The sequence below is a fragment of the Phaethon lepturus genome, unplaced genomic scaffold (genome assembly GCF_000687285.1).
Source record: "Phaethon lepturus isolate BGI_N335 unplaced genomic scaffold, ASM68728v1 scaffold30762, whole genome shotgun sequence".
Lineage (NCBI taxonomy): Eukaryota > Metazoa > Chordata > Aves > Phaethontiformes > Phaethontidae > Phaethon > Phaethon lepturus.
In genome coordinates this window covers 506-9,966 of record NW_010524579.1, presented here as the reverse complement: position 1 = coordinate 9,966, position 9,461 = coordinate 506, and the positions used below count along the sequence as shown (strand labels likewise).

Sequence of the window (9,461 nt, the reverse complement as noted above, 5' to 3'; positions counted from 1 at the left end):
CCGAGGGGCCCGCCCCCCCCAGCCTCACGCCGGCCTCCCAGGGTCAGTGAGGCCGGCTGCTGGACTCTGAAGGCTGCCGTTGGCGAGGAGGAGTGTAGCCATTCAGGTAGCCGTTGCTCTGGCGTTTGCTGAGTCCTCCGTTAAGAATGTCCTGGATGTGCTGCACTATCAGGTTTATGGCCACTGCGAGCAAAAAGGAGGAAAAGACATGGGGGAGACATTGGATTAGGGTCCCTGCAAATAAAACTGGAACCAACCCAGAGACAATGACCCTGCTGTCCCCCCTGCTCCTATCCCCTCCTACCAAATTCTGACGAACTGCAACCCTTGCGGGGAGGAGCTGCCCTCCCAGGACTTCATCCCTCTGCCCCGGCTGCGCCCAGCACTCAAGCCACTATGGTCAGGCTGATTCCAGCCAGGTGGAGACCCAGCTGTCCCAGCTGCACAACTGACCTTGGAGAAGCACATTTCCCTTTGTGTGGCATGAACCAGGAGTTTGCCTGGAGGCACTGCACATAGATAGGCCCCCAGGCTTGATCAGAGGAGCACAAACTCACAGTCACTAATGCTCCAGGCGGGAGTAAATGGGAGAGGCACGTGTGTGGTAACAGCATTCTCTTGGGTGGCGGTGGCCTGAGTCACCTCCATGGAAGGTCCTGCTACCTCCTACTTAACTCTGCTGCAACAGCAACAGCCCCAAGCCAGCTGCCAGGATGTAACAGCAGGGTCTGGGTCCACTCACCTTCATTATCTGCTCCTCTGGGAATGATCACGTCAGCATACTTCTTGGTCTGGGAGAAGAAAGCACACTGCGTTACAGGGAAAGTAGACAGCCACCACGCTAGGGCATTGTCCCTGCTTCCTGAGACAGGAAGTTTCTGACAGTTCTTCCCCTCCCCTTGCCAAACCCAAACCCGCTATGAGGTATATTGTTGCTGATAATACATTTTGGATGCTCTTATTTGTCTTCTGCTCTGTGTTTCGAGGGCCGTGCTTTGTGCCTCGACTCCATTTTCATGAGCTCATACAGATTCCAGTAAGAGACAGTAAGAAGCACCCTAACAAAACCTGAAATTAAAAAGCCTCATGATCGCAAGACTCCAGCAGCTGCTGCTTTTGGGAACAACCTCCCCGCTGAATCCAGGCAGACTTCGTACAAGAGCAAGAGTTGCTTGTACTTGTACAAGCTTGTACAACTAAGCTGGGCTGTGTAGACATGCAGGGCACAGCCATATGATCTGCTTGGGATGTGGGCAGAATTTTCTACCAGCACCATTTGCAAAAAAAGGTCTGATTTGGGACACCAGTCCTGGCCTATTTTCACCCGCAGGTGCCAGTCTCAGTTTCCTCCCCTATTTGTGTCAGCTTTTACAGCTGATCAGCTTCCTGACAGCCAAACTTTACCATCAGCAAACAAGCCAGCTGGCTAGGCAAAGGGCATCATCTGACACCTCCAGGTGCTTCCAGCCATACCAAAAATCACCAGGACATGCTGGACCATTTCAGTGCTGGACCACATGGCCGAGCTGGTTTAGGAGTCGAGTAACAGCAAGAGCGGGCGCTGAGCCTGCGACATCCACATGCAGCTGCACTGCAGCTCAGCCCACTACCGGGTTCGAATGGGGGCAGACCACCACAAAAGCTGGTGGGTAGGGATAAAGCAGTTTTCTACCCTCTTTTTTTCATATTTCATCCTTCTATAGACTCTTCAACAGGAGAGACTGATGCAACTTTGCTTTGCAAAGCTGCAGGTCTACCTTGCTGGGGACTTGCAAGGAGGGGAGCCACCAAGCTAGACCTGCCTCAGGAAAAACCTTTCTGGGATTACACTCTGGAATTGGACCTTGGCCCCCAAAGCCACAGTTGAATGAGACACAGAAAAGGGTGCTGCTCAGGAGCCAGGAAAAGATCTTGCAGTACAGAAAGAATCAGCCCCTCTTATGGGAAAGGGCAGAGCTGGCCACATAGGCACAGACATTCCTGAGGCTGGAGGCACAGGTTCAATTCTTGCCTGTGGTGTTGGGCAGCAGTTCCCAGGTTGCAGGACTCCACTGGCTCAGTTCCTCCAGAACAAGAAGAAATTCCTCACATGTCTGCTAGAAGAGCCTTGAGAACTAAGGCACGGGCTCCTCTCCACGAGAGCCAGGAGAGGTGTGCAATGGCTAGTCCTGCAAACGAGCTAATTCACCTGCAAGTCCTGCAGGACTGCAGTGGTCTCCCACATGCAAAGTCCCCGTCTACGAGGGAGCCTTGCCTCGCTTATCAGCTCCCGGAATAGCTTCCTCTCCAGACCAAGCGAGGTCTGTCTGCTCTACACCTTGGCCTCTCACCAGCCAGGAAATGCAACCTGCAAGGTCACATCCCACAGCACAGAGCGAAGGAAGAAGCTCCCCTGCTCTTCTAAGCATCCAGCCAGCAAGAAGCCAGCAGTACTGCAGAGTGAAAAGGGCAGACAGGGCAGCCCAAAACAGGAGGCAGACACAGCAGACACCTCCTGGGGGTAGGGATCTACCCTTCCCCAGCTAGAAGCAGCCAAAGGGTCTTCCTTCTCAGGCTGGCATCTGCTGAGCTGCGTGGTGTCAGTTTGTCAGACCCTGTGCAGGGAGAGGTTTCTCTTGCCCTGTCGGCCTTCCCATGGGGTAAGGTGATCTCACCAGGAAGGCAGTGGCTGTATAAATAGTCCCCCATCTCACCCTGCCCCAGCCAGCACTGGCACTCCCATTTTTTCCAGTGCCTGCAAGGAGGGACCAAGGTGAGGCAGGCTGACCTGAGTTCTGGGGCACAAAATGCTCCTGTCTGAGGAGCTGGGCAGAGTATGAGGCATTTTTGGCAGACTCCCATGGGTGTCACTCCCCTTACTTACTGGCAAACAGAACTCCTCAAAGGCAGGCTTGACAAAGGTGATATACTGAGATAAGATCTGCTCAAGGTCCCTGCCTCGCTCGCTGATGTCTCGTAGCACTGTGGGAAGATGTAAGGCACAGTCAGAAACCAAGACATGAATTGCTCCATCCCCCTTCCCTTCAGTACAGCCTTTGGCCAGCCACCCAGGTATTTTGCCCAAGGTCTCTGTTCCTGGAAGCTGCTGTCCACATGTCTGAGCACACCCCACCCCAGCTACATGCTTTTAACCTGCTTCCAAGCTTTCCCAGGAGCCAAAGGCTGGCTGACTTGACCAAGGGCTTTTCTTGGTCTCCCTCCCTTCTCAGCTCTGCAAGCACGTTGCAGCTGTAACCAGTGCCACCCCAGTCCTGACTACACCCAGCCTCAGCCCTTGCATCCCTACTGTCACTCTGCCCTGCCCTTGGCCTAAGGATGGGGCATTCTCCCAGTCACCCCAGTGCAGAGGCGCCCAAAGAATAAAAAAGCAATGGGCTTCGCCAATACACACATTAAGGCACAGTTTAACTCAGGTCTGCAGAGGTGAGGCGAGTAAAGCTCACCCACCTACCCAGCTCTACCAGGCTCCTTGTGCTGTCGCCAGCTGAGTGGGATGAGAAGACAAAGCAGGCTCCCACTACCAGAGGCTGAGGGGGTGCTTGGAGGAGATCAGCTCAGGAGAAAGCCGAGAAGCGGGAGCGCAAGCTGGCCTCCTGCTTGTTCTGCCGTTCGGACCTTACACTCTCTTTGCACAGGGTATTTGGGCCAGTGCCATCTCCAGTCTGAAGCCACTTCAGCGTGGACAAGTGCCTCAGTTCAGTAGGAATTCAATCCATGGGTTAAGAGCCAAAACAGCCCTGTGGCCGAGCAGATGGCTGATGGCTCTTGGCTCTCCCCAAGGGGCTGGCTGGCTTCTCCCCAGTGTGCTAGCGCGCCTGGCACTGGGTTCGGAGTGAGCCTTCTCCACGTGCCGAGCACAGCCAAGCCACAGCACTGCCAGCCTGCATGACCTGCTCGGCAGCCGCTGCCCGTGTGCTCGCAGGGCCAGAACAGTGCTGGTTTGGCACCATCCCCGTGGCTCTGTTTGCCCTCGGCCAGCAGCTTCGCAGCGTGCCTCCCCGCACAGGGGAGGTGATGGTGATGGGGGGGAGAAAGGGCTGGCAGCAGGATGTGTGCCAGACCCCTGCCTGCCCCTCGAAGGGCTCAGCCCCAGCCCAGGCTGCTCTAGCCAGCTCCTCGCCTTCTCCAGAGAGCGGGAGCAAGCCCTAGCTCAAACAATACAGAAAAACAGGCAAGGAAAATAAAAACAGAGAGACTTTTGTTTCCCAGGTCCCACACCCTGTTTGTTGGCTGCTCTGGGGTGGGGAAGGAGCACAGCGAGGGTGTATTTACAGCACACCCGGCCTGGGACGGCGTGCGGGAGGCCTGCGAGCTGTGAGTGCCCAGGCTGCAGGGGCTCGTCCCGACGGGACACACTCCCCTGCCCGCCCTCAGGGCAGACCCCAGCGGGGCAAGACCAGCTGGCTTGTCCTAAGGGCACATCGGCACCCGTTCAGAGTGAACCCAGCGGGCAGACGTCACTCAAGTCAGGCCTGACCCATGCACGTGACACCTGACCTGGTCTTTGTTTTACAGAAGCTGGCTGAGGACAAGGCAGCAAGGGACCTCAGCCAGAATCAGCTTTGCACGGATCAGGCTGTTTGAGGCACCCGGCAGACCTTGCCCCTTGTGCTCTGGTGGCAGCATTTTTCTTGGGAAAGGTGCCGAGATGGGGACAGTGCAAGTTGCACATACTGAACCCCCGCACTATTTGATTAACTGAGCTGTCAGCTACATTTCCAGGAACCTCACCTCCTGCTGCTGCCCAGCTGAAGAGCCCATTCCTGCAATTGCTCAGGACTTCTGGGAGAGCAAGATGACTCAGGGCCATGTCGCAATGCAAGATCCCGACTTTTGCTACAAGCTGCCTCCAGTTATGTTCCAGGGACATGATTATACCTTCAGCACCTCACACACAGGCTCTCCTTTCCCAGAAATGCCAGAGACACATACAGTAAACAGACTTGCTGCTGCAGTGGAACTACCAACTGCTGATGGCAGGCCAGGAGACTGCCAAATGGTCAGTTCCCAATCAGGAGTCCGATGAGTTGCCCTAATTAGGAGACACCAGCACCTCAACCAGCCTAGCTGCCCCTTTGCAAGGCTTTAGCGATTGATGGTGGGTGGGGGAAACACCCCAAGAACGGCCTGGGCACATGAGGCTCAGGTCCCTGCCCAACAGCTGCAGCACAACAGGGTTTAGCTCTGTTGTGGTCTCTGTTCTTAGTCAATGGGACCCCAAGCAGTTCTCAAGCCCTGAGCTCACAGTTCTGTACCAAGTCCAAAGCGACTGAACCACAGGCTTCAAAGTACAACTGGGATGCACACATGGTCATGTGGCACTGCAAATGCATAAGGCAATGCCTTGCCTTCAGACAGCTGATACAGGGCACTGCCAAAAACGTGCTACCCCGTGGCTGGGTGTGAACCCAAGATCCTGCGCAGCACAGAATGCTTAGGGGATAAGGCTCACATTGCGAGATCTTGCAAATGCGTATCTGTGACCTACTAATACGTCTCCCTGCAATGACTGTGCTGTCACCTCCCTGGATGAGTCATGCAAGAACAGAGGGCAGGGTCAAGAAGGATGTGTAACAAGGAACTTCTAATCAGCACGGATGACATCCCAACAGCGGAGGAGGCTGTGTATCTGTCTGACAGCAGGAGGGCAGGCGAGACCAGTTCCATCGCAGAGCGGAACAGTCCCATGTACACAAGCAGTCCCAGGCTGATGCACTGAGACACACTCTTCTCATCACAGCACAGAAGTCTGGACAGGACCTCTCCTCTAAGTCATCTTCTGTGTTCCCAAACACTCTGTGGAGGCTCTCAGAGACAGGCAGAGGTAGGGACAGTTCAGACAAAACTGAATTCTGCCCCAAGAGTCCCCAGATGCTTTCTTAGTCATCCAGGAGACTCAGGTGCTACATCAGTGACCCCAATCCTAAAGGCTGCTTTGAAATGAATGGCATCTCAAGCCATGCAGACCCTGCAGAGCTGGAGTCCCTCCTTTGTCAGCTGGCAACCCACAGTCAAGCCAGCCGGACATGGGGAGCCCTAGAGAAGGATATTCTGGTTTCTAGGGCTTTTTGCCCCCAAAGTCATCACCCCAGTGCCAAGTACCACAAAGAGGCTCCACGCTGCGCTGGCTGTGCTTGCGCAGACCAAGATGTACAACCAGACTCCCTGTCTGCATCATCCACGACAGACACTCTCACACCCAAACGCCATCCTCAGAGCACACCCATACCCCAAATCCTGGGCAGTTCCATCAAGCACTGCCTTCTGACTGAACTGTGGAGATGCTTTGCCTTGGCCATTCCACCCTTCCTTGCTGGTACCTACTGACCTGCGGAACAGGCTGCCCAGGGAGGTAGGGGAGTCGCCATCACTGGAAGTGTTCAAAAAACATGTAGACATGGCACTTCAGGATATGGTTTAGTGGGCATGGTGGTGTTGGCTTGATGGTTGGACTTGATGATCTTAAAGGTCTTTTCCAACCTTAATGATTCTGTGACCAGCAATAGCTGCCATACAGCTGATGGCACAAGGCTGGTGCCACGGGGCCATGTGAGGACACAGCACACAGTAGTCACACTGCTGCATGCATCAAAGGAGGAATCCCAGACAAGGCAGCAAAAATCCCACTGAATCCTAACAGACATGGAGCAATGTGCTCACCACAGCCACAAGCTGCCCTGTGTGACATTCTGCACTGGGGAGGAAAAGCTCCCTGGCTCTTCGCTAGCAGCAACACAGCTTTGTGCCCATCCCAGCTCTGGTCACTCTCACCTGCCTCTGTGCCCAGCTGCCCAGATCTGTTAAGTGACATTTCTGTCCCTGCTGCACAAGGCATGTTCGAGCCTCACCTCTGCGGGACAGCCGGGTGTCTGCGTCCGTGTCCACAAAGAGCTTCATGCGGAAGAGATCCCGCACCTCCTGGCTGTAGAAGGCCAGGATGCCTTCAAAGAGCACCACGTCGGCAGGGTAGACGGTCACCGTCTCCTCTTTCCTAGCAGAGGGAAGGAGAGTCAGAATATGCTGGTGGGGGGAAACAAGCCAAGAGAGGTGGGGGGAAACAGCAGTGCTCCTAGGCACTGCTCCAACCCTGGGACATCACTGCTGCACCAGGGGGACGACCAAGGAGAGGGCAGACCTACCCCACCATGGTGAAGGGAATCCAGGGCATACGTACGCTTCCTAGAAGGACAAACAGCAGAGCAGGAAGCAGACTAGCCCTTCTCCCCTGACCTCGGCCAGCTGCTGCTTGCAAGTGTTATGCGCCAAGCCATAAAGCCCAGAAAGCCTACGCATGGGGCTTGACCCACAGGAACCTGCAAGATCCAGCTCTGCTCCCCTGGGAACCAGGCAGCGCTCCCCTGATACCACAGCGCTTTTGCAGGAAACGGAGCAGGGTCACACCATCCAACACAGGCATGCAAAAACAAGCTGAACACATGCAAGGGAAAAATTACAGGAGCAAGAACTGCAGTCTTCCTTATTTCCTGGCAGCACCAGGCTGTTTGAGCCTGGAATACTTGTTAAAGCTGCAAACAGAGTTTATGGGGAGAGGAAGTGCGGATGGGGGAAGAAAAGGGACACCATAACCCCCCTCCACTGATGTCTGTATGTTGCTGGATGCCACTGCCTGGCTGCACAGCTTTCCAGACCCTTTTTCAGATTGTGCCTGTATCTGCCCTGGATCCGCTAACCAAGGGGTCTGGAGTGAGATTGAAACTTTCAGTTGACACATTAGGTGCTTAAGAGCGGGTGCAAGAAGAGGGGCAGGTGGTTTGGGCTGGCAGGGCTGCGTGCTGCGCCGCAGGGCGTTAGCGGAGGCACAGCAAGGCAGGAGCGGCTGTTAGACCTGGAGTGGGAGACAAAGTCATAGACAGGAATCTGGACCGTCTTCCCTTCCGTGATCTCTTTGAGCGTTTTCACGATCAGCTCGTTGTCGAAGGCATCTGAGGAAAGATGAAACGTTACCTGAGGCAGCTTTGCAACCTCTCCCACCCACCGGACACTGAGCCTAGTTAGAGCCACTGGCACCCTGCACTGGGGACAGACGCACAGGCTCAGGAGGAAAGCCCTGCATGTCCCCATGGGCATAGTAAGGCCCAGCTCTCCTGGAACCCCTGGGGCTTCCTGGCTTTGCACCAGCCTGGGATCTGGCCCACAGAGATCAATACCGCCCTTGTACGGTGGCGCTGACAGCCCGGGCTCGGGAAGGCATCTCCTCCAGGGCTCCAGCCCTCGGAGAGACTGGAGCAGTGTTTCAGCCTCGAGCCACCGGACAGACAGGGCTCTGTTTGCTTGGTGCTCACTGCCTCCGGCCATTGTCCTCTTGGGAGGAAAGGGACAGAGACTCTGGAATTTCCCCACCAAGCCGGGAGATGGTTCAAAGAGCCCCTGTTGTAGCAACAGGGCATGGCCCCCTCAGTGGAGGGGTTTGTAGAGCAGCTGCACAAGATGGTTCCCTCCTTCAGGGAGGGACACGAGCTGCTGGCTCCAGGGGGCTGTGCCAGGCCAGATCTTCCTTGTCCCAACCCAGCTGCACCAGAAAGGCTTTGAAACCGGGGGATGTTTTTGCAGGGAGAAGAAGAGCTTTTTTGAGCGTCTTAAGGAGTATGAGGCTTCACAACTTGCACTTTCTCATCCCAAACACTCCACCCCAGAGGCAGTTTCTTTCCCAAGAGAGACAGAGATTGTACTGCAGGGGACACAGGAGGCCCCCAGCCACCCTGCCAGGGATGCAGCTGGCTCCACAGGAGCTTAACTAAGCCACTCACTCCTGCCCTCGCTCCCCCAGGGAGTGGCAGAGCCCTGGTGCTGTTCTCCATTCACCTGGGTGGTCAAAATTGAACTGGCCTTTGAGTGCTTTGGATTTCTGCTCTGAGGTGAGGACCCGGTAGAAGCTGTCTTGGCTCACGATCACCACCTGCTTCTGGCGGTAGTCCACCTCGTTCTGGCCCAGCAGCTGGACAATCTTGGAGCATACTGAGGACTGGGAAAGGAACAGCAAAGAAGGCAAGTCAGCAGCAAGTGGTGTCTGAGCCACGCAGGTAGGATGTCCCCAGGTAAAAGCCATTCCTGGGTGCATGGGACACTGCTTGCTGGACCTCCAGCAAAGAGTTCATGGTCCCCTCAAAGACACTGCCCAAAGCCACTGAGGGAAAGGTGCTCCAGAGGCATCATCGTGGGGCCCTTCAGTGTGAAAGCAGCACCAAGTTTGCTCCCTGCCTTCCTCTCCTCCGTCCCTATGGCCTGCCCACAGCTCCTATTCTGAGCACAAATGGCAGCAGTAAACCAGCTGGCTGCTGCCTGGGTTCCGCCGCACCCCCAGGGCCCCCGCGGCCAGCTCCAGCCTGCCCAGCAGCTCCCCAGGGAGCAGAGCTGTGTGTGGCACCAGGGCTGAGCCTTCTCCCTGGGAGGCAGCCTCAGTGCCCTGGTTCCTCCAGCCCTGGTCCAGCCCAGGAACCCCA

At 55.7% G+C, this 9,461-nt stretch overlaps 1 protein-coding gene across 1 annotated transcript in view; it reads right to left on the bottom strand.

The window, feature by feature from the left end:
• Window positions 1-9,116, bottom strand: part of UCK2 (uridine-cytidine kinase 2) — a 9,427-nt gene extending 311 nt beyond the window's left edge. The window contains 7 exon segments of the mRNA XM_010282503.1: window positions 24-183; window positions 743-791; window positions 2,864-2,961; window positions 6,849-6,991; window positions 7,847-7,943; window positions 8,824-9,019; window positions 9,021-9,116. Of these exon segments, the coding sequence (XP_010280805.1) occupies window positions 44-183; window positions 743-791; window positions 2,864-2,961; window positions 6,849-6,991; window positions 7,847-7,943; window positions 8,824-9,019; window positions 9,021-9,116 (819 nt within the window). The 3' untranslated portion in view covers window positions 24-43.
• Window positions 9,117-9,461: the final 345 nt, after the last annotated feature.